The 26013-nt window shown below is 37.9% G+C and overlaps 1 protein-coding gene across 2 annotated transcripts in view; it reads right to left on the bottom strand.

Annotated features, from left to right (window-relative positions):
* Nucleotides 1-5916: 5916 nt before the first annotated feature.
* The window catches only part of Rlf (rearranged L-myc fusion), a 99488-nt gene continuing 79391 nt past the window's right edge, over nt 5917-26013 (bottom strand). For both annotated transcript variants that reach the window (XM_005395279.2, XM_013519549.1), the window contains 3 exons: nt 23474-23610; nt 16968-17109; nt 5917-11040 (listed from right to left, as the gene is read on the bottom strand). In XM_005395279.2, coding sequence (XP_005395336.1) covers nt 6382-11040; nt 16968-17109; nt 23474-23610 — 4938 coding nt within the window. In that variant the 3' untranslated portion in view covers nt 5917-6381. The remainder of the gene's footprint in view (nt 11041-16967; nt 17110-23473; nt 23611-26013) is intronic.

The following is a 26013-nucleotide window of genomic DNA, read 5'->3' as shown; positions in this document are numbered from 1 at the left end:
TGTCCAAGAGAACTTTAAGCAACAGGAGAAATGTTCCTTATTTGCCTGGTCCAATATGGTCTCCAACAGTCATGTGAAACGTGCACAGTGCTGCAGAGGAATTAATTTCACATTTTAGTTTTAATTAAATAGTCACATGTGGCTAATGGCTACCCTCCTGGACAGTGGAAATGCAGAACTTTTCCAATAATTCCATGAAATGGAAATGGATATTCTGACATGATATGAAAAAACTGAGATGCACTGAGGCTGTGAAGAAATCTGAGGGGATAGAATTTTTATTATTATTATGTTCTTGTTGTTTGAGACAGTGTTTCACTGTGTAGTTTAGGCTGGCCTTAAACTCACTTTGTAGTTCTAGCTGGCATCAAACTCATGGCAATCCTCTTGCCTCAGCCTCTGGAGAGGAGACAGAATTTAGAAAGCACTTTCTTAAATAATAGGCAAATGTGGACAGTAGTTCTGAAGCAGAAATCTTGATCTAACTGTGGCCATTTTGTAAAATAAGGCTGACGTCATTCTGTTTTCTGCCACTGAACTCAGCTAAATTATTGATTTGTCATGAAAGTGAAACTTCTGTGAATGTGCTAAAAACAACTTGCTACATTTACAACCATGCTCATCACTGTGTTCAACACCAAATACCCATTGTACCCTGGCCTCCAGCAAAAGCTTATCTCATTCTCGTCACTTCTGTTCACCACTTCCGTTCTCTTTATAGGGTGTAATCACCACCTCAGACTTTGGAGATTACTCCTCTGGGGTCTGCTAGTGTCAATAAAATTTCCTTTCTTCTGAGCTCCTGCCTACTGTTGATTCAATTTTTCCCACAACAGTTTGGCTGGATCATTAGTAGCATTCGCCTCCTTTCATGTCATTATTAATTGGACATTGGGATTTATAGGAAGATTTTTCACACATTTGAGTCTCATTGTGTTTATGTACTGATGTGGATTCCACCTCCTTTACAAGATGTGCATTAGGGAAAAACGGTATATTTTTCCAAAGCACTTTGTAAACAATAGCATGTTACACTGTAACCTATAGGACACACTATTTATTGATAGCATCTATCTAGTCAGCAAGGAGATGTGAAGGCAGAAAATATATGGCCTGTTTCCAAAAAGCTATCATTAAAAAAAGTTCACATACAGGTATATAAACTGTGAGATCAAATAACAAAGACAAATGGTTGTATGTTTATTACTATGTGTTTCCTACAACCATTGAGAATAGTCAATGATTATTCAGTTGGTCACTCATGTATAGCTCTATTTATTTTCTTTAGAAACCATTTTGAAGATACCAAAATATAGTACAACAACCATTGATAATCTCCTACCACTTTTGTCTGTAACTCATTATTATTTGTCTATTTGTTTTCCTTAGCAACTATCTTGTAGATAACAATATGTAAAACAACAACCATTGATAATTTCCTACCACTTTGTCTGTAATTCGGTAAGCCCCCCTATTACTATATTATCCTTCTTTTACTCTTTAAAATAATAAAAAAAAAAAAGACAGCAAGAATCCAAGAGTTCACATGAGGAAGAAGTACACAATCAGGAAGGAAAAAAAAGGTCAATTGTGACAATTTTTTTAAAAATATTCTCTAACAAAATGGAGACATATGCTTTGTTTATTCTAGCTAACTTAGAGAAAGAATAGGACTAGAGAAGCCTCGTAGAGAAAGAATGTTTCATTCTGACAGCAAATAGAGGTGTGACAAGTTGCTCAAGCAGTCAGGAGCATGTCAGAAAATGGGGTCGAGAATGGAAGTAAAGTGCTATGTCAGGGCAAAATGACTCTTTTAGGAGTGACTGCTATTCATGTTTAACCCCCAGCCCACTGGTGATGGACCACAGGCAGTCTAGCAAGGAAGAAAAGTTACTCTGATAAAGACTTGGGGTTTGACTAGAGCAAGTCAAACACAAGTCAGAAAGCTGAAGATGGGACTGTGACAACAAATCATTTCTCAGGACTCTTTACACTAGATTAGGGAAGGAAGGGTTACATGGCACCTTGTCGGATTACTTTCCCAAAGCACTTAACACAATTATACTTACTTGTATAATTAACATGTCTTCTCTATTGTAAATTCAAGGGAGACTGCAATCATATTTATTTTATTGACTTGTATATCCACAAAGCTTGGTAGATAGAAGGCATTAATACTTTTAAAACTGTTCATTCACCAAGTGGCTATAATATTTGTGTACTGGTTAGACAGATGCATTACCAAGTAGCTGTTAAGACAGACCTTGGGGGGCTGGGGATTTAGCTCAGCGGCAAAAGCGCCTGCCTGGCAAGCGCAAGGTCGTGAGTTCGGTTCCCGGTACCGGAGAAAAACCAAAAAAAAAAAAAAAAAAAAAAAGACAGACCTTGGGAGTTGGAGATGTCGTTCTGCGGCACAGCACCTGCTTAGTGAGCACAAGGCCTTAGATTCAATCTTCAGATTCGATTGAAAAAAAAAGATAGGTCTTTGAGCTCGACATGGTGGCATATGTTTGTGCTACCAGCTACCTAGGCGGCTAAAGCAGAAGGATCACAAGTTTGAGGCCACCCTGAGCAACTGAAGACTGTCTCAAAATTTAAAGTGGCTTAGGATGTAGCTCACTGGTAGACCACTTGCCTAGCATGCACAATAATCTGGGTTCAATCCCTAGTGCTGAAAAATATAGAATTTGATAATTTGTGTAAAAGTATCATGCCACACATATAAAAACACCTATTATTGGTGACATTTCTGACTAAATGCAACATACTATAAATCTTAAAAGCGTTTGGAGCCAGGCATGGTGGTACATGCCTATAATTCCAGCACTTGGGAGGCTGAGGCAGGAGGATCATGGCAAGTTGGAGACTATGGCCAAAAACTCACTTGTAACCCAGGCTGGCCTCAAATTCACAGTGACTGTCCTGCCTCAGCCTACTACCAAGTGCTGGGATTACAGGCGTGAACCAGACACCACTCCCAGTTTGGTCTTTTCTTTTCCAGGCTAAATCGACCAAACATGTGTTAATGAATTTCCTTTTTCTTTTTGAGGACCTGAGAATTGAGCCCAGGGTTTCACGTGTGCTAGGAAAAGTACTTTACCACATCTTTCATGTGTGCTAGGAAAAGTACTTTACCACTGAGTCACAGAGCCTACTGGAAGCTGAACCAAGCAGAGGAGCCATACTTCCAGAACCAGCCCTACACACGGGCTATGAATGAGCATACTGCCAGGAGGTATCACTGTCTACTGTGGGCTGGAAAGTTTTATATTTTTCTAGAAAGAGAAAAGCTTTGACGTTTTCGTAAGTTATGAAAAAGGTTTACTGAAAGTTTACTGAAAAAAACAACATGCACCAGTTTTCATCTTAATGTCAATACTGCATGTATGCCCACAGTTGGGTCTGCATGACTAGGCTTTTAAATACACTTCAAACTTTACTCCTACCACTCATCTTCACAAATACGCTGTTTAATTATGGAGAAGTGGTATTTTGGGTATTTCACGTATCACTGACAAATTTTTACCTGTTACCATCTCATCAAGGGCCCATCTCCAGTGTTTTCATCAGAAGGGACCAGAAACTAAGTTTTGTCTCCATTTGTGCTGGTGAAGCAAAACACTTCACTTTAGGTGGTACTCTTAATTGAAAAAGGTAAATACAATTGAAGACAAACACAATGCTTTCATGTTTGTACCAAGACTGGCACAAATTCCAAAACAAACATCAAGTAGAAATGATTACTAATGGCTATAAAAATAAGCTATTGGTCATCTGTAATATATTATCACATAGCTGGTTTAAACATCAGTCTAAAAATTAAATGAAACAAGCCAGGCGTGGTGGCGCACACCTGTAATCCCAGCATTCAAGAGGCTGAGGCAGGGTTGTTGCAAACTCAACCAGCCTGGTGTACAAAGTGAGCTCAAAGCCAGCCTGAAGTGCATAGCAAGACCTTGTCTCAAAATGACAATCAATCAATCAATAAATCAATAAAACAAACAACTTCAATTGGAATAGGTGATTAGGATCAACCACTTAGGTTTGAACTTGATTCCATTATAAATGGACTCACTTGGTCTTCTATGGAGCAGGATTTCAGTGGTCAAATGGATATAGTTTAGTGTTAGCAACTTTCTCTCATTCTGGATTTAATCTCTATCTCCAGCCTGAGTAATTTTTAAAGTGAGACCTACTGGTGGTTCTCATGTTGAAATCACAGAAAAGAGCCATTTTAAGATGGTCACTCAAGGGCTAAGGATATAGCTCAGCCACAGAACACAGCTCTGGGTTCATTCCTGTTACACCAACAATGGTGACTCTAGCCACTCCCACTGTAAAACCTCACAGCTGGGTGTGGGGATGGCAACCTATAATCCAGCACCCCGGGAGGCTCAGGCAAAAGGACCAGCAACTTAGTGAGATCCTGTCTGAAAATGGAAAAGAGGGTGGGGCTGGGGATTATAGTTTAGTGCATTAGCCCTAATTCATAGGCCTCTTCATGTTTTCAGAGGAAACTGAATCCCATACAAAAAATTAGCTCAAGATTCCAGGCAAACAGTGGTGGGCTTAGCCTATAAGACACTCCACTGTATCTGACAACCTCCCTTCACCATCTCACAAATAACTTGGATGTGGGGGATGATTTAGACTTCTGGGGTGAAGAGGCAGCAGAATGAAATTCCTAGAGAGCTGACAAAACAAGTAAGTTTCAGAGTGAGGGAAAATTGTCTTCAAAATCTAACCATTGGGATGAGAAAGGGTCATTAAGAGTGTGTATCCAGCCCCTGCTTGGCAACCGCGAAGCCCTGAGTTCCCTTCCTGGTATGAAACCATGTTATTGCTTGTTAATGAAAATGGCTAAAAACTTAAAATAGCTAATAACATATTGCTACCATTGTCATTAAGCACAGATGTCTCTCGTACAAAGACCAAACTTATCTTGGCTTCCTATCCTCCTTCCAAATACTCATTCCTCTTTTTGTATTCTCTTTTTAATTGCCTGCATCACTACCAAACCTTTTTAAGTTTTCCTCAAATTCTTCTCAACTTCCAAGTCCCAAACAATCCTGTCTCCTTTTACCTTGATTTCATCTACTCTTTCCACTGCTAATTGTCCATACAGAACCTCCAAAGTTTGCCTCAATTACTTCCACAGTTTGAGTATCTCCTAATCCATTCTCAAGATTCCCAACACTCCACATTTCATCTACAAATCAGTGTTAACGTGTTGTTTTGTTCACCATCCTTCAAAGGCTCTAAGTTGCCTATAGACTTAAGTGCAAACTCCTTATGTTCATAGCTTTATAGGTTCCTGGCTATCTCTGCAACCACCTCGCCCCCTTTACTACCAGCAAAATTAGTTTCCGGAAACAGGCCTTTGAATTTGCTCCCCTCATCCCCTGTCATGTTCCACTTGGCGTACTCTTATCTTCCACACTTAATTTGAAAAAGGAAGCCCAAGTATATTTTGATGTATTAATTAGCACCAAAATTACTCAACCTCAGAATTTTCTTTTCACAAAAATTTTAAGGCAAAGAGTTATTCAAAAATAACCTTGAGCCTGGCATGGTGGTACACACCTGTAATCCCAGCAATTTGGGAAGTTGAGGCAGGAGGATCTCCTTGAGTCGAAGGCCAGCCAGGACGACACAGTAAAACCCTGCCTCAAAAAAAAAACAAAACACCAAACAAAAAACGCGCCCCCCCGCCCCCCACAAAAAAAAAACCAAGGGTGGCCTGAGCTACACAGTAAAGACCCTGCCTCAAAGAACAAAAACAAATCAAAAACCTTGATCTGAATTATTTGGTTAACAAAAAAAACACTGGAGCAAAATGATTACAGGTTCTAGAAAATACACATGTAATTCTACTTTATATATGGCAGGAAAACTTATAATGAATAAACAAGAAAGTGGGTGAAAAATTGTAATTTATTGAAACTCAACTCAAAAAATATAAGATGCTGTAGTGTACAATATATTACACAAAGCACCCTTGGGTGCACATTCAAGTCAAGTAAGAACTCCATATCCCTTTCCCTAGCCCTCCCACCCTGGGACCTTAGTATTTGTTCCATATACAATCATGCACACTTAATTTGAAAAAGGAAGCCCCAGTATATTTTGATGTATTAATTAGCACCAAACAAGAGTACAGTTCCTTTTCAGAAACAAAAACAAAAACCCAATCAATAAACCAACTGGAGAGCTAAAAGGACTCAGCCAATACTGCTGACATAGATATTATACATTCATGTAAATACACAGCCTATTCTACCTTAAACAATAGTGTGGCTGGTTCTCAGCCTTTGTTCACGTTGGCAATCCTCTCCATGTTGCAGTGTTGGAGCCAGTCTGTTTCTAAAACAAAATTGTTACTTAGGAACTTCCCACACAAAGCTCATCTGTCTTTTTTGTTGGAAACAAGTCTAAAATTGGTGTGGAAAACTTAGATCTTTCAAGGACAACCACTGGTCGAAGATAATGAAGCTGTTTCAAGGCAAGCTCTCCACAGTCTGTTAATGCTTTGTCCAATACAACCCGCAGATTTTCCAAGGAAGGAACTGTTGTTGTTTCAGCTACTATTAAAGGTGGGATTGCAGTCAGGTTCTCATGAGTTGCAGAATCATTGGAAGAATGAGGTATGCTGGCTTCAGGGTTACTGTCATTCACCGTATTATTTGCCAGAACACTCCCGGTTAAGTCACTACTGGGTGGTGAAGAATTACTTAATGTTAAGTGCTCTGAAGGCTCCCAATCATCAAAATCATCATCTTTCTCTTCGCTCTCCTGAATAAATTTCAGAAATGAAGATTCAAATCCCATAGGTTTGTAAGTCTTCAGATCAAATGACCTGGGCTGTGAATGCTTCCTATAATTTTCTTTTGGGACATGGACTGAATTTTTTGCAGTGTTTTCTTGCCCTGAATTATGCTGCCCAGTTTCTGAGTCTTTGATCCTTGGTAAAGGCAGCTGGAAATTTGTAAAGTAAGTCCCACTTTCAGTCCCACTGGGATTGGGTATGGAATTTTCTATTTTACAGGGAGACTGAACTATATTACATTGTTCTGAAGAAGTGGTTTCTGAACTATGGTTACATTTCAAAGTTCCCCTATAGAGCAGCGTGTCTGCATCAAACACTGGGTTGCTTTCTGCACATCCTTTTTGACCTCCATCCCTTTCCCCTGGATGGGAAAAGTCAGTATTTTGGAGAGGTGCATCACGGTCACCCAGGAAACGGCTGCGCTCTGTGTGCTCTGATGCACAGCTCGCACTTTCTTCTTTCTTTATACAGACCTCTTTCTTTATACAAGGCTCTGTCTCAGAAGGGGGCTCCTCCTTAATTTTGGTACCATACTTAACACACACAACAAGGTTCTCCATCTGTTGCTCTAAATAGGCACTACTCATCTGATGGGTACGTTTGTAATGCCTCACTATGCTACTCTCCAACTTCACCACGGATAAGCAGCCTTGAACCATGCAGGGATATTGTGTATGCTCGGAATGCTCTACACACATATGGAGGGCTTCAGCTCTCGTTTTAAAACTTATAGGAGCTTTCTTTTCTTTAATTAAACTACACTTTTTAGCTTTAGCATTAAATGACCGCCTGGTAGTCTGATGTTCGTGGCCCTGAGCTGTTTGACATACCTTTTCACTCCTTAGTAGCCTTTCATTTGCTACTTTCTGGCTTCTGAATAGATCATCATAATAGTCCTTGTGTCGGTAGTACACATGTTGTGAGTAATTACTGCGGTGAGTGAAAATCTGGCCACAGCCATTAAGATCACAATGAATTTCATAATCTGAATGTACTTCTCCTTCAATATTATGCTGTTCCATCAAGTGGTGTTTCAACTTGCTGAATGTATAAAAAACAGCAGGGCACTGAGGCTGGTTACATGAAAACCTTGCTGCAGACTCAGCTTCAGAAAGTGCTTTTGGCTCTTCCATATGATCTAGGTTGTGAGAGTCACTACAGTGCTTTGCAAGAGCTTTGGAACACAGGAAGCGCTTGTTACACTCCTTGTATTTGCAGGCAAATATCTTTTTACATTTTACAAGTTCCCTTTTGGTTCTTGCTTTGTCTTTTTCTAAACATAACTGTTCTTTGTTGTACTGATGTACTGTTCTATAATGGCGAATCAAGCCTTTTAGATTGGTGAATGAGGAGTTGCAAGTTTTATGAATACAATGGAATGGCTTGTGGTATTTATTCAAAATATAGCACAGGTTTCCTTTAGCAACAGTTCGTCTGCTGCCTCTCCCCTCTCTACCTTCTTCTTCCCTATGACCCCCCATTGGTGATGAAATATCAGATATTTTACTTTCAGTTTCTTCACAAGATGACTCCAAATCTGTTTCTGAACTGCACTCATCCTTTTTAGAATGGCAATGCGGCTTCTCGGAGTTACTGCTGGGGTTACCTTCAAGTTCTGAACAATCACCTTTCAATCTGTCCACTGAGCAGGGGCCTTCGTGATCACATTTTTCACTATCTGATAGTTTTTGAGGTGCTCTGTCACTGCCAATTTGATGTTTATTTTTATAATGAATCCTAAGATGTGTTTTTCTTGTAAATGACCTTTGGCAAATATGACATTGGAATGGGGAATACCGATGTTGAAACATGCTTAACTGAAGGACTTTTTCTTTTGAATAATTATGCTTTTTAAGATAATGCATTAACAAAGCCTCTCTGGTCACAAATTCATATTTGCATCCTTGAAGCTCGCAGAAAAAAGGCTTAGCTGCCAACTGGGCAAGGTACTGACTTGGCATGTTTTCATCTTGATTCTGAAAATTAAGGTCTGAGACAGTAGATGAGACCGACTGCAGAGACTTAGCACCACTGGATGGGTACCCCTGTAATGACCCTGAGAAAGTTCCATGTGCTATTGAGTTTTTCAAGCTTAAATGTTTCAAGCGCAACAGAAGCTCCAACATGGTATCCTCTGTACAAGGCCTTTTGGAAGCACAAATGGAGACTTCTGAGGAATATTCCTGATGTTCTCGTTTATATTTAGTATGAATATTATGATCTAGACCTTCATCTGGAGAGTCACTGTTTGTATCTGAGCTGGGTTTAAGTTCTGCATCAAACTTTTCAGCTGTTTGACTATGTTCATTACCCAAACAGGAAAAGAGATCTTTTGTCTTTATCTTTTTGGGTTTGAAATGGTATGGATGAACCTTGCGTAGATGCTTCTGCATACCTCTTGCATTTTTGTACGTGGACCCACACCCATCAAAACCACAGGTAAATTTAGTCCCATCAAAACAAACTGCCACATTGGAGCATTTTTCTTTTAAATTGGAGGGCACATAAACTTTCTCATGAGCTAATAATATATCCTGCATGGTTTCAGAATGATCCAGTGTGTCAATTAACTCTTCATTCATTGATGCTGACGAGCTATTACTTAACTGATCACTAGAATTACTGTCACTGTTTTCTTTCAGGTTTTCTGCAGTTTCTGCACCTATTTGAGAACTAGCTGGTCCTGCACAGAAAAGAAGATCTTCAGGTAATTGTGATTTATCATTTTGGTCAACCAGATGGGCCTGATCAACACAATCTTGCTTTTCACCTGCTGCAGATTCTTCGACTTTCACTGATTTCTTTATGTCTCCATTTGAACTTTCAACATTATGCATTGAGAGGTGATTCTGGTATTCAATTTTAGAATAATAGAACTTTTTACAGCCAAGAAAATTACACGTGTAAGACGCATCTCTAAAATGTTGTGCTTCATGGTGGTAAAGCTGTCCCAAGTCACTGAAAACAATATTACAGCCATTTAATTCACATTTATAACGAAGATCATCATGTTTCTGTTTATGATTAAGTAGTTCATTCACTGATCCAAACCTAGCATAGCAATCGATAGATACACACATATAAGGTTGAGGACCACAATGCACTTGTTCATGCTCTCGCAGGTGAAAAGCAGACATGAAATGTCGTCGACAGTAAGTACACTTCTCTCTTCTATTTTTCATATCCAAGTAATGCTTGGCATTTTCATCATTATTTTGGTGTTCAGCTTTAAGATGTACACTTAAGTATTTAAATTGTTTAAATACACGAGAACAGTCTGTACCAGGACATGGGTACAAATCTCTGTCTTGCAGGTGGCAATCTTCCAACTTGCTGAATGTGACATATTCATGAGACTCTCCTTTGGCTTGTTCATTCAACGACTGATTCTCCAGGCTTAAAGAGGGGCTCTTGGGACAAATACCCTTTTGAGAGCCTTTCAACAGTAGTTTCTTTCTAGAGCGGTCCCTTCTGCTTGGCGGCATTTTAACATGTTCCATCACATGAGGAACAAATATTTCTTTTCTCTTGAACTTTTTAATACAAACTGGACAGGTGTAAATGCCATCTTCCATATGCATCTTAGAATGATGGAGAATCCTGGCTTCTATACATTCCCGCTTACATAATAAGCAGAAAAACTTATACTGAAGCCACCTTTGATATCTTTCAGAAGAACCAATGGGTTTTTTGTCTCTTTTCTCCTTTTGCTGATCTGCTAAATCTCTTCTCCTATATTGTTTATCTTCTTTACCTTCATCACAGTCACTGAGAAATGACTCTAAAACATCTGTATCATTGATAGACATTTCATAGCCACTTAAATCATCATCAGAATCTGAGGCTTCTTGTCCCAGAAGTTGGTGGCAGTGTCGTTTTAAGGTTTTCCAGTCCCAAAATTCAGGATCAAAAGGCCAGTGGGCTTTTAAAGCTAATAGGAGCTCACATCGGAGAGAATTTGGAACTGGTGCGTTTTCTTCATCAAACTTTTGATCTGGTTGCAAATACAATTCTTCCAACATATTAAATCCATCCAAACTGGGCTCAATTAAGAATTCTGTAAGCTGGCAGGCTCGTCTAACTTCTAAATCTTCTGGTAAAAGACAGGAAATTGTTTTACAAACTGAGGCCTTCATTTCCTCATCCTCACTTGATCTGAGTTGAAGAGCTCTGACACATAGTAAAATTGACACTCCAACACCAGCATCTTGTGCCTGGAAAAAAAGAGAGGAAAAGTCATTTTTTTCTCATATATAAGGAAATTACATTAATTTCCATGGGTATTTCAGATTCTCAAAACCTTTAAAATTCTTAAATTTCACCTTCAATCTTCCTTAATGAAAGCTGCATTTAGATCCTTCTTGTCTCAACATGCACAGGACTGGATTAAATGCTACAGCCATGAACAACAACGTGTATTTATAGAGTACCCAATTTTATAAGGCACCATATATTAAAGCAATCCTCATGGAATTTATCTATGTGCCAAAAGCATAACCAATAAACACACATGAATTCAAAGGAATACAGGATAAAATACGTCAGTGAAGAATTCAAGGAATGGTGGTAGGCTGGGTAGAAAAGAACATGGCTTAAAACAGGGAAAAAGAAAACAAAAGTATAGAAATGAATCTAAAGTAAATTCAATTTAAGGAACTCCAGATATTCTGAACACTTGAATTTTCCAAAACCCCAATGCTTTATTTTTTTCTTTCTTCTTTTCTTTTTTTTTTTTAATAAAAGGAGGAAAACATTAACAGACAGACAACATTTTACAAAATACCAAAAGAACAGTACAGACGATAAAGAGTTACAAAGTGGTAGGAAATTAACAATGCTTGTTGTATTACATATTGATATCTTCAAAGTGGTTTCTCATGAAAACAAATAGAGACATGCCATACTGATCAATCAAGGACTCATTAATAGTTTCTTTCAGCAAAGAAATAGAAGACAATAGATCAACTATGTTAACTATCCTGTACATACATACATACAAAATTTCTCCTTCTTTCCCTTCTCTTTTCCCACACCCAGTTGCCCTTTACCCCTTGAGCATTTTCCTATCATTTCACAATGTCTATCATACCTCCAGGTTTTTATTAACTCTTTCAGGTTTTACACTAGTGAGACAACGCGGTGCTTGCACATGCAGGTCTGATTTATTTCACTTATGAGTATGGTCTCTAGTTGTGACCATTTACCTATAGAAGCCTCGAGTTTATCTTTCTTTATAGCTGAGTAATATTCCATTATATAAAAGTACCACAATTTTCTCCATGGACATTTTCTTATCCAATGGACATTTGGGCAAATCCCCAATTCTTTCCTGAAACAAATAATTACTACTTTATAGTTACAGGTGTACTGAATGTCGGCTTTCCATAGAAAAATAACAAATCAGAAAAGATTTCTGTAACATCAGATCCTCATAAATGAGTAAAAGTTGAGGAAGATCTGATTACATGTGATGGAAGATTAATGTATACAGGTAATTCTTTTATCTGAGAGGCTGAAATGAAATATAAAAATAGCATGAGCAAAACAAAACCCAGGATCACCAGCTGTGGTAGTGTGTGCCTGTACTCCCAGCACGAGGGAGGGTGAGGCAGGAGGATCTTGTGAGTTTGAGGCCAGCCTGGCTACAAAGTGAGCTCAAGGCCAACCCGAACTGATAATGAGACCCTGTCAAAAAAAAAAAGAAAAACCCACGATCATACAGCAGAGTGGTTTAAAATGCAGTAGCTAAAAGTATATGGTTTTAGAATCAGCCTTGGATAGCTTTTGGTTTTCTTTTTCTTTGAGGCAAGGTCTCACTATATAGTACAGGCTGGTCTTGAACTTGCTTATGTAGCCCAGGCTGGCCTCAAACTCATGGTGATCCTCCTGCCTCAGCCTCCCGAGTGCTGGGATTACAGGCGTGTGCCACTATGCCTGGCGACTGGCTTTTGAACCCTATTTCACTACAGGGATCACTTCTCAACTTCTTTAAGCCTCAGTTTCTTCCTCAGTAAAATGATAACAGAAGCGGTAATACTAGATTCTTTCCTAGGGGAGAGAATAAATGTGGTGCCATATGCCTATAAGCCTAGCACTGAGGGGAGCTGAGGTAGGAGGATCATGAGTTCTAGGGCAGACTGGGCCACACAGCAAGACCCTGTCTCAAAGAGAGGATGCAAGGCTGGAATGGTGGTGCATGCACGTAATCCCAGCATTTGGGAGGGCAAGGCAGGAGGATTACTGTGAGTCTGAGGCCAGCCTGGATTGCATAGCAAGACCCTGTCTCAATAAAACAAATAACTCCCATAAATGGAAGGGGTGCAGCTCCCTGGTATAGCACTTGCTTACCATGCATTAGGCCCTGGGTTCAATCACAAGTCCCGCCAAAAAAGAAAAAAAAAAAAAAAAAAAGAGAGAGAGAGAAAGAAGAATATAAAGTGATTGACAATGCTGGCACATAATAAGTATAGTATTCAACAGAACATTATAAACAATTTGCTAAGCAATTATTTTGTGTTTGGGATCATTTTAAATACTAGGAACATAAATAAGTATATTCTAGGAATTTTTTCTAAATAAACCTTTCTGCATACATTATCCTCATAAAGAAACCAAGGCTCAGGAGCTTACACTGTCCAATGCTACCAACTAGTAAGCAGAGCAGCGAAGACTTAAATTTAAAGCAGTCTATTTCTAGAGCCACTGGTCTCAACTATATCCTATGTTGACTATAATCTTTAGCTGACTTGACTATTTTCCATACGTCCTTGATATAATGTGTTAACCCACTCTTGTTCTCTCAGCTTCCTGGTTCAAAAGCCACCAATCTCTTCAAAATTGAGCTCCACATTCCATATCCTGTTTCTAATTTATTCACCAATCCGTTAGCCAGTACCTTCTTGGTAGATCTGCTCAGAACATTTAGTGATATTTCTAGTTATTGCTCTTTGGAAAAAAACAATGTTGTTAGTGATTTCACAAACTGTATCATCTCAACTAGATTCAGCTGCTTAAGAAAGAATGAGAAAAAAACAAAAAATGAAGAAGAAGAGGAAAAAGAAACAAAAGAATGGACATTTGCTGCATTTGGCCTCACAGCCTTCCAAAAGTAATTTATTGAGGACTCGTGAATTCTTTTAAAATTTATTTTGACTTTCTCCAAGTGCTCTTGCTCATACTTATAAATAATCATACCACATCATGCTATTAAATCAAGAGGTCCATTGTCTAGTCTAGACAGCTGTGAACAATGTACCTGACACTTACGAGTCATGTATCTCTGATTTCCAGCTCTTTTATTACTTAGAAGTGATAAACTAGACAAAGTGCTGTTTCCCAACAGTAGTACCATGATTTATTTCATCAAAAACGGTCGCCTGGGCATACAAGCTGGATTCAAGATGATCCTCTTCCTTATGTATTTTACTTCAAAACATAACCACATCTACATTCATTCTGTCACACTAATTTTAGTTCTGAGATATACCCGGAATTCTCAAGTCATCCCTTCCATTTATGACTTTCTTCCATCACAGATTCAAAGTTTAATAGCTCTAACCACCTTTAAGTGATGCCTAGTTTAAACTCTTTACTTAAAAAAACCAAAGGCCAGAAAATAAAAGAGGCAGTAGTAAAGACCTTTCCATAATATCTGACTGCCTACTGCAAAGACAAAATGCCAACACAGGCTCATCAGTATCATTCATTTTGTCCATCCCAAGAGTAATAGTTATTTCCCTAAGTCCCTTCCCTTTTTCTACAATAGTACACCTGGTTTTTATCCACTTACAAAGTCTTCTGTAATAATGACCATACCTCCTCACCATTCTGGAAGTGAGAGGTGGCAACATGTGTGTGCCTTTGGGAGAGTTGGAAAATGGTATGCTATAGTGTGGTTTGCCCATGCCCATCTCTTCCTTCTTGCTATCTGGAATGGAAACATTATATCTAGGATTGGAATAGGTAGGTCTTAGAACATAAAATGGAAGCAATGTATTAATGCATATAAAAGGAACCTGGATTTCTGATATGTGAAGCCTGTAAAGCAAATGGGCCTATTTCGTGAACTACATTCCTATATGAAAAAGAAATATTTATTTTGGGTCACTACCATTGTGGTATATCAGCCATTTACAATAGAACCAGATGGTAGCTGATGCAGATCCTTTCTCTCTCTTTAAAAGAGGTGGTGTCTCAATTTGTTTGTTTATTTATTTTTGGTGGTAGTGGGGATTAAACCCACCCAGGTTTATTCATGTTAGGCAAGCACTCTATCAACATGCTACATCCACAGCCCTTAAAATAAGGTCTCATTAACTGTTTAAAATAAGGTCTCATTAACTGAACTTACTATCTTCCTGCCTCTGCCTACCAAGTACCTAGAATTACAGGTATGCACCACTTGTTTCTGCTTCTGAGATGGGGTCTCACTATGTTGTCCAGGCTGGCCTTACAGTTGGTATCTTCTTGCCTCAGCCTCTAAGTAGCAGGATTATAGGTGCAAGCCAACTCACCAGCTTGGTGTCACATTTTGAAAGGGATTCTATACACACACCCCTTTATTTAACAGTTCATATTTCTCCTACCTTTCACGCTAAATATGAGTCAGGACTACGAAATAAAGTGCTCTAGACGTATACTCAAGACCAATGACTCTGATCCTATAGGTGGACAAAATATTCCTTGGCCTGTTTCAGAAACCCACTGTCTCTAACAGTCTTGCAGCTTTCCCATTTTCTAGGGTTTCTTATGGTAAGCAGAATTCTAAAGTGACTGATCCTTACTGACTCTCACCTTTATAAAATATCTTAAATTTGAGTGTGGTTAGACTCTAAATATAACATTCTTGTTATTATGTTATGGTGAAAGAAACTTTGCAGATGTAAGTAAAATTCCATAGCAGGTGACCTTAAGAAAAGCAGGTTATAAAGGTGTGGCTGAGCTAATCACCCAAACACTTTATGTCTAGAAGTCAGAGATAGAGGTCATCAGATTCAAAGCACAAGAAGGACTGCTCTATCTTTGCAGCTTAGAAATAGACGCAGCAAGAAATGAGGGTAGCTTCCCCTAGTTCAGAATAGGCTTTGGTGGACACCACCAAGAAAACAAGGGACAGTAGTCCTACAACCACAAAGAACTAAACTGAAATCTGTCAACAAGAATGAGTTTAGATGTAGATTCTGCAGAAAGCCTCTGGTAAGATCCTACCCTGGCCAACACTTTGATTTTATCCTTAGGATACTAAGGATAAAAGGGCAGAGAATCTTACCACATTGTGCTGGATTTCTGATCGACAAAACTGGCAGCTAATATAAATAGGTGTTGTTTCAAGCACTAAGTTTATTGTAATTTCTTATCCCGAGGTAGACAATTAATATCTTTGTTAGAAAGCCAGGTGTAAAACTACGTTTTAAATCTACAGTTGTTTAAAACTGTTCTTTCTGTGACAGGAAACTAACAGTGATTAGAAACAATTATCTGCTAACTTGTTTGGACACCAATTTGTTTCTGGCATCCATTTTACACTTTCCTTTCTTCAGTGAAGAACACATTTTGCAGTACATTTTACAGTACAACATATGTAAAGTGACATGGAGGGAGGGTCTCAAATATATAAATGTGGCTCGACTTTAATAAAAACTACCCTTGGATGTTATCAAGGAAGTAACACAATAGAACATAACCGTGAGCCATTACAGACATGGGCACAGGGAAAGCTCAGTCATAAAGAGACATTAAAAACCAAGTATAGCACAGCATAAGACACATCGCAAGCCCCCACACTGCTGAACTCGGAAGAATAAGGTTTTGTATACGGCACTTTATTTCACTTTAGGGTATACACACTTCCTGAAAATACCTAACTTGTTATCCATTCTACTACCCTAGAAGGTAGTAAAGGCACTACTCTGCTGCTAATGACCTAAAAACATGATCATATTTTCTTCATTTATAGTAACTATGGTAAATAACAAGCAAATACATCTGTATAAAATATAGAACACAATTCTAGGAAAAGATACAAGGTGGTTAAAATGACAGGCAAAAAAATATAATCTTCCCCACACCCAGGGGATATGGTCTTCACTTTACTACTTTCCATTTACCGCCATCAGCACAGAAAGCATAGTAAGTTACTCACTTCAGTTTGTATAACTCTAATCAGGCAAAACAAATGCTGCTGTGTTTTAGCTATGACACCAAACTGACGACAACGCTCCAAAAAAGTATCTAAAGAAGGGTCAATTCTTCTTTGCAGCTTACTCCAAAAGAGAGTCAGTTCCCTATGAAGAAAAATGATTATGTTAAAACAGAGCAACTGGTATTTGCTGCAGCACCACTGAAAAACCCATTTTCTGGCATATAAAAGTTGACACAATCTACAACAAAAATTAGATGTCTACATTCACTACTGCTCCATCTCAAACTGGTAACATTGTTAAGAATCTTCCTTGAAAATAAAGAATTCTCCCTGAAAATTACGATTTCTTTTTTCTTTTTGTCCAGGGGAAAACAAAATAATAAAGACCACTTCTTTTATGGAGATACTGTGGAAAAAAAACTTTATTTGTTTGCTTCTTTGTTTTTGGAGATTAGGTTTCACTAAGTGGGAAACAGCCTCAGACTTGCCACAGTCTTCAGACTTGCCACAGGCCTCAGACTTGCCACAGGCCTCAGACTTGCCACAGGCCTCAGACTTGCCACAGTCCTCTCACCTCAGGCTCTCAACTGCTGGGTTCACAGTTATGAGCCATCAGGCCAGGTAGAAAAAATTATTTAAATCCCTCCTTGGGCTGGTCATGTTGGCACATGCCTGTAATCCTAGCACTTGGGAGGCTCAGGTAGGTGGATCACTGTGAGTTCAAGGCCAGCCTACACTATATAGCAAGTTCAAGGACAATAGAAATTACATTGGGAGACCCTGTTTCCAAAAAAAAAAAAAAAAGTAACTCTTTGTTCTAATAGGTTTTGTTTTTTACATTTGTAATTAATTAACACTGACTGAATTAAAACCCTGTCCTAATGGGAAAGCAGGTTCCAAATAATAAAGCAAGTAAAATAACACTCCTGAAAATGGCTAAAATACAAGCACCTCATGAATACTCATTATGGCAACAAATGCTTAACGTTGGGTATGACTGTGCATACCTGTAATTTCAGCACTCTGGGACACTGAAGCAGGCAGGTCTCGAGTTTCAACCCTGCCTGGACAACTGAGCAAACCCTATCTCAAAAAACAGAAAAGGTGTTAGAAATGTAGCTCAGGGCAAAAGTCCTGAGTTTCCCAGTAGAATAAATAAAAACAAAAAACAAAAGAGCCTGAAAACATAAATGAAATAAAAACAATTAATGGTGAAAATCCTCAAGTACTCAAGCAAAAGTACTAGGGGGAAAAAAAGCTGCCAAGGATAGAAATGCTAATATTAGTCTGAAGGATGAATCCAAGAAAAGCTAACAGCAAAATAGAAGAGGATGTGATCACTGGAAGGAAGAAAGGAAGGAAGGAAGGGAGGGAAGGAAGGAAGGAGGGAGGGAGGAAAGGAAGGAGGGAAGGAGGGAGGAAGGAAGGGACAGAGGAAGGAAAAAGAGGCAGCTCTGAGGCACAATCTCAATGGAGACTGTGTACTTCTTTAGGCTTTTTCATAAAAACAAAACAAAACAAAACAAAAAACCCTCAGACTGTTTTAGGAAGCAAAATACAAATCCAAGGCTTTAAAAATGAAAATCTGGCAGAGAGCGGGTGGTACCAGGGCTTCATTCACAGGAGATACTGCTCTGCCACTGCTTATATCCCTCAGCCCCCTCAAAATTATTTTTATAATAGCCTGAAAAGAAACATACTTAATTAAATTTACTTTCTATATTTTCTAAGAGGTAACTATCAAAAGGTGAAATTCTTTTTTATCTTTGGCTTTTTGAGACAGGGTCTTTGTATGTAGATCAGGTTGGCCATGAAGTCACTTTGTAGTGACTCAAACCCACAGTGACTCTCCTTCAGTCTCCCAAGTGCTGGGATTACAGGCGTGCACCACCACACCTAGCAACTAGGTGAAAATTCTTAGGAATAAAATCTGCTCAATGACTGAACTGAATATGAAGTGTTTCTAAAGAGTAAACCTTATGATTATCTAGTGATGGTAAGTCTGAGCTATTATGAATAAAATTAACTTAAAATGCTTCTATATATCTGTCAACTTATCTGATGAGTACTGCATTCCTAACTAGAAGGGAAAAATAAGAGAGGCCATCTTTGAAAACAGAGACAAGCCAGGCAAGGTGGGATGACTGTTTATTTTTCCTTCAACAGGATTCCTTCATTACGTAGTATAAGCTTTGGAGAACAGTGCAAAATTCTAAAGACGAAAGGAAATGATGAGTAACATATGCTCAGAGATAAAGGATAAACAATGTCAACTATCTAAAATCCATTCACTAGCTGCAAGTTTAAAGTTAGGCAAATCTGCTAACAGGGTAAAGGGCTGAGAATTTAGGTTTCTCAAGTAACTTTTAAAATACTAAAACAAGTATCTTAAGTTCCATGTATTGTAACTATAAATAAGTATAATCAAACAAGGGCATTTTATTAGGTATTTGTATAAATATTTGTACAGCTATAAATCAATGATTTTAAACTACTATTACCCATATAAACATGCCTAAAACTATGGCAACCAGTAAAGAGAATGCCAAGATTTAGTCACTTCAATCATAACTGAAATCACCAGCCAACAGTAGCCAACAGCCTACTCCATCATACGTATTCTTATTACTACAATGATATAATCTTTAAAAATGGACAATAATTTTTAAAACATTAATAATTTAAAAATAATTCTAATGGTATGCATCTCCCAATGCTTGATGTACTATATCCTCAAATTATTCTGTTGTCCAGCTCAAGTCAAGTGATAGATAAATTTATAAAAGCTACAAAGGACATTTGGTCCTACTTATAGTAGGAAACACATTTTGGCAGAGATCTAGCTATCCAGCAAGAAGGTTCAACAACTCTTTCTGCAGAGCAAGATAAAGTTCAGTTAACATGTCAAAATGAAATTCAGAATAGCAAGACCCTGTTTCCAAGAGAGGGAGACAGGGAGGGAGGGAGGGAGGGAGACAAGGAGGGAGGGAGACTGGGAGAGAAGGCAAGAGGGGAAGGGAGGGAGGAGGGGGGAGAGGGAGGGAGAGGGAGAGGGAGAGGAAGAAGGAGAGAGGAGGAGGAGGAGAAATTAAAAGAATGACTATTCCCTAAAGAAGTTTATTACAACAGTACTTATTTCTCACTTTTTTTCCTACAAAATTTAGTTAAACAAAAATACACATATTAAAGAGGTGTAGTAGTGGCAGTGCAAGTCTGTAATCCCAGCACTCAGGAGGTTGAGGCAGGAGGATTGCCAAGAGTTCAAGGCCAGTGAGGCCTACATAATGAGTTCAAGGCCAACCTGGATTCACAGTGAGGTCCTGTTTCCAAAAAATCAAACACAAAAACACAAATAAAAAACCACAAACAAGAAAATGTCAAAAACTTGAACTCTGTCAGGTGCTGGGGATAAAACTGTGAACTACACAATACGTATGACTGGTATGTCATCCAATAGGGGCAGAACATACATATAAATACATCTTAAGAAACAAAATGTTCACAACATATAAAATTTAAGCTCAGAGATGTTACAGAAAGCAAAGGCCAGCCTATCCCTAACTGAAAGCTTACTGCTAAAGTTCACTTGCATGGCTACTTTGTTACCACTGACAGATACTTCTAGAGAATTAACTCCTTTAATATTTCTTTGGTATTTTTCAGAACGCCAAAACTCTTTCAGGGCTAGGGTTAATGAATAAGCTAAGTGATGTGCTGCCTTTAAAGAACAATAACACAGTGATCTCTATAAAGTGTTTAATATTCTTAAACAGTTGTTATATAGTCTACATTTCTGTTATTATCTTCCATAGTGACCACATTCAAGAATGGTACTTCCAAGAAATAAATTCTAGTAAATGTGCTTTTATCACAGCTTTTCAATCCTGTCATGTTTTTAAAAATCTTCAGGGGCTGGGGATTTAGCTCAGCGGCAAAAGCGCCTGCCGGCAAGCGCAAGGTTGTGAGTTCGGTTCCCGGTACCAGAGAAAAACCAAAAAAAATAAAATAAAATAAAATAAAATAAAAATAAAAATAAAAATAAAAATCTTCATACTTCTCTCACCCCCAAAAAAATAATTTAAATAATTTTCTAAACAAATACTCCTTATGTTCTACTATTTTAAACATAAAAAAATCTTTGGCACAACAAAACAACCTACCCTATTTGAACAAAATTTCTGGCATTAATTTTTCCTAATAAAATTCACTGATTTATGCTAAGGCTATTCTAACACCAACATCCCACTATTTAAAAAAAAAAGTCTTTGGAAACAAAGAGTTTTTAAAAATCGGATTCTCTTTCTCCTTGAATTACTTAGAAGCAGCTTACTTTTTCCTTTTTTTGACACAGGCTCTATGCAGCACCGGCTGGCCTTGAACATGCTGTGATCTTACTGCCTCAGCAAAGTGCTGCAATTACAAGTGTGTACCACTATACCTGACCTAGCTTACTCTTAACAAACTGTGAAATGACTAAGATTTTCTTTCCTTAACTCATAATAGCTCCTCAGGAGGCAAAAGGGAAATCCCCGTTAATCTCTTCCTGCTGCAGGCTAACAGCATTAATCTTCTAGCTACTTTGTAAGAGAATGATAGCTGAATGTAGGGAATTATAAAAGAGAACATAGGAAAACTGTCAGGAAAATTTAAGTTGTGAGAATATATTTTTAAAAACACATCATTTATGTAACACATTCCATATATTTATTTATTCTTTACATTGCAAACCTAGCTATTACTAGCAGACTTTTCATTTATTGAAAATGAGATCAATTTAACAATGGGTTTGATCCTGAATAGCTGTTTTACTGAAGTTAAAACCTCTAGATTTCTGATGGGGAAAAAAGTCTCTTCTACATGATTCAGTGATCAAAATTCCCATTGCTACTAACAGCTCTTTTTATTTATATCACCTTTTTCTCTTGTTACCTCAGAAAATGCCTACGATAGTTACTGCAAAATGTATTTAAGCCCCCAACCCATTATCTTCTTTCCTACATTATCTCCTTTCCTACAGTATATATTATTTTGGAATAGTGGACTTAGGGGTAGAAGATTATAATCTGAATTTTAGCCAAGAAAACATAAGGCATAGAAAAAAAACACTCAATTAAGACTCAAAAACCTTGGGCTTAAATCTCTGCTCTACTACCTTAGCCCTGAGATGCTGGGCAATGACGTTCTCTGATTACCATGATCTTCTACTTCCTCATATGTGCAGTGATTATTGTAAGGGTTGGGTAAGATAATTTACAGTATACAAATAATATTTCTATATAAAATAGTAAGCAGAAATATACTAACATACTAAATGGAAAGAACAACAAATATACAAATGACATGGCTACTCCCTCCAGAGGGAGACCAATAAGGGCTGAAGTGCATTGGAAAACTTCACTAGGGTTCCCTATAAAGGGTTCCCTATAAAATGCTATTTTTAACTTTAAGCTACCCCTAGGTTCAGAAATAATTAGAGATCTCTTAATTAAGATTATGCAAATCCAGCGCATTCATACTATTTTCTACCTGATGCCTCTCTAAAATACCCTGATATACCCTAAGCATCTTTCTCTAATATCCTGTAGCATTATCCTGTTTCTTGTGTATCAGATTTGCTCTTTGGCTTAAGTAGAGCCAATACAGTTATAATTAAAGAATCATAGGTGTACTTTTCTTTTCCTTCTTCTTTCCCTTCTCCTTGCTTCTTTCCTTCCTGATACCAAGGAATGAGCCCAGGGTCTTCACACTGGTACATCCCCAGACCTTTGTTACTATTTAAAATTTTGAGGCTGGGTTGCACTAAATTGCCCAGGTGAGACTCAAACTTAAAATCCTCCTGCCTCTGCCTTCCCAAATGCTGGTATTATAGGTATGTCCACTGAGTCCATGTCCATTTAGCAACTACATATTATATAGACAAACAAATATAAACTAAATTAAAACCAAAATAGTGTATATCAGCAATGCACTACTAAAGCTGCAGAAGAGACTACAACTCAGAAGGATTTTCTTTTCTAGTGTAAATCTGACGTAAAAAACTAGATAATCTGATCCTTTTCATTAGTGGGTTTCCAAACAACACAGGGCAAGTAACTACCAAAATACTAATAAACGTAAAGGGAAAATTCTAACACTCATCTGTTTCCTTTTTTTCTTTTGAGACAGAGTCTCAGCATACAGTCCAGGCTGTCCCTAAACTCACTATGGAGCTCAGGCTGGCCTCGAACTCAGTGCGATCCTTGTGCCTCCTGAGTGCTGGGACTACAGGTGTGTGTCACCACACCCAGCCTGTAATTTATTTCTATGGGATGACTGAAAGGAACTTTTTGCCCTTTCTTGACTAGAATACACCAATAATATTTTTATTTAAATGATTTTGCCTGGAAGCAATATTTTATTCATATGTTGTTTAATTTAAGAGTTCAAATTTGAAAATAACATTTTTACATAAACTCAAGATGCTGTAATATCTACTAACAAAGTGCACACAAACTAAATATACTTACCACGAACAATATACACTTGCAGTTTGGAGCTGCTGGGTAAGGTAAGTCGTACAAAGAACAAATGCTGTGTTATCCTGACCCTCAGATTCCAGATTACATATGATGTCTAGTACTTCCTTGCAGTCGACCTTTGCAATCTATTGAAAATGAGATGACTAGGTTAAAAAGAAAATGGTGACCTTTCTAAAAACTTTATACAACATGAGACTTCTTTATATTTTCTATTTTTGATAACAGATAAAGCAAGAATTAGAGGTACATAATCTTCAACTGACTAATGGTTGAGAGGAATGGCATGAATACATCATTCAAGTTCCACTACATTCTTAATACACATATTTTGCAGTTTTAAAAATTACTCATGAATATTACTACCACATAAATGAGTGAAATTATGTACAATAACCTTAGGTTGTTTCCACCTGAAGTATCATCATCTTTTTTGGGTTTTTTTTTTTCCCAGTTTTACAATTTAAATCTCAATTGTCATTCTAGTTACACATAGATAGATGGCCTATAATACGGCTAAAAGAGGCTACTTCAGAACCAGATTTGAATATGAATGCTATGTTTGCATATCTTTTTTTTAAATAAGACTAATGAAAATGTCTTTGTATAAATGAGTTTTTATGTTTTCAAGATGGAGTCTTGTTATGTTGCCCAGTCTGGTCTTGAAACCCTAGACCCAAGGAATCCTCCTCTCTTAGCTTCCACTGTAGCAAGGATTTCCTTTATGTGCCACCACGTCTGGATTATGAGTTTTGTAGACAAAATGCTTTATGGAAACACAGCTTTTTCACTTACTATTTAAAGAAATTGTAAAAAAGCAAAACAAGTCACATGTGGTGATGCACATCTGTAATCCCAGCGCTTGGGAGGCTAAGGGAGGAGGATCTCAAGTCCAAGGCCAGCCAAGGTTATTTTTAAAAAAAATTTTGTCCTTTTGAGGCAGGGTTTTGCTATGCAGTTCAGGCTGGCCTTGAACTCACTTTGTAGCCCAGGCTGGCCTCAACTCACAGTGATACTCTTGCCTCAGCCACCACACCTGGTTGGCCAAGGTTATATAGTGATTTCCAAGACAGTTTGAAGTACAGGGCAAGACCCTGTCAAAAAAAAAAAAAGCAAAAGCAAAAGCAAAAGCAAAAGCAAAGCAAAACTAAGCAAATCAGCCACATGGTCTACAGTGCATTTTCTATACTTAAAAAAATATAAACCAGAAGAGTTTGGGCCTTGAAAGATCTCTTCTCACTCTACCAATTTCTTATAAATAGAATATGAACACTTTGTGGGTTTTATAAGTATCAACCATATTTGGCACGAAATATACAAAACAGGAGCACAAATAACATTTTATCACAGAATTCTTTCCTAACTTGTAAGGCCATTCTGTTAAGATCCCTATCAAAAATACTCACAAATTCTTCCTTTGTAACATTTATCACAACTACAAGTCAATTATTAGCTAAGTAACTTATCAGCACCTGTCTTCTCTGCTAGAATATTAAAATCCATGAGATCAAGAGTTAGGTACATTCTTCTTCAAAACTCAGCACTTATCACAGTGTCTGATAAGACAGTAAATAGATGCTGATGAATGTAATGAAAAAAAATCAGGTTTAAATCAGGGTAAAAGCTCATTCACAAAGTGAACCTTGTACAAGTCTGTGTTTTATGCTTGCTTCAGGGTCAATGCAGTGACAGTGCAGTGAAGTGGTTGACAGCATTATTTTACTTAGTTTTGGAGTGCTAAGTAAAGTAAGTTCTAAATTTTACTATGTAGATTCCATCCCCAGCCCTATAGCTAGACTGGCTATATGACCCTGGACAAACTAGGTAACTTCTCTGTGACTCAGTTCACTCATCTGTAAAACGAAAGCAATGGAATTTCAGTTATTTTAAGAATAAATACAATGTTTTCAATGGATTGGCTAATAGGGAGCAATTTATAAGTGTTATTAAAAACTATTTTCAGGGACTGGGGATGTATAGCTCAGTGGTAGAGTGCTTGCCTACAATGTGCAAGGCCTTACATTCAATCCCCAGCCCTGAAAGGGGGAGAAAAGTTTTCATAATGTATGTAAATCATAAGGAAGGAAAAATAGAAAGTCAACCTTAAGAATACTAGAATTGTGGGGCATGGTAGCACACACCTGTAATCCTAGCACTCTGGAAGGCTGAGACAAAAGGACCATGATATCAAGTATAGCTTGGACAGCTTAACAAGACACTGTCTCAAAATTTAAAAAAAGAAAAAAAAAAAAAAAAAAAAAGGTCTGTAATGTAGCTCAGTGCAAAGGACCTGGTTTCATTCCCCAGTATAGAAAGAAAAAAAGAAAGAAAGAAAGAAAGAGAGAGAGAGAGAGAGAGAGAGAGAGAGAGAAAGAGAGAAAGAGAGAAAGAGAGAGAGAAAGAGAGAGAGAGAGAGAAAGAAAGAAAGAAAGAAAGAAAGAAAGAAAGAAAGAAAGAGAGAAATAAAGAAAGAGAAAGAAAGAAAGAAAGAAAGAAAGAAAGAAAGAGAGACATAGAAGGAGGGAGGGAGG

Source organism: Chinchilla lanigera, unplaced genomic scaffold (assembly GCF_000276665.1).
Source record: "Chinchilla lanigera isolate Chin_1 unplaced genomic scaffold, ChiLan1.0 scaffold00051, whole genome shotgun sequence".
In the NCBI taxonomy this organism is placed as follows: Eukaryota; Metazoa; Chordata; class Mammalia; order Rodentia; family Chinchillidae; genus Chinchilla; species Chinchilla lanigera.
The sequence above is the reverse complement of the archived record's forward strand: the minus strand, read 5'-3'. Positions and strand labels throughout refer to the sequence as shown.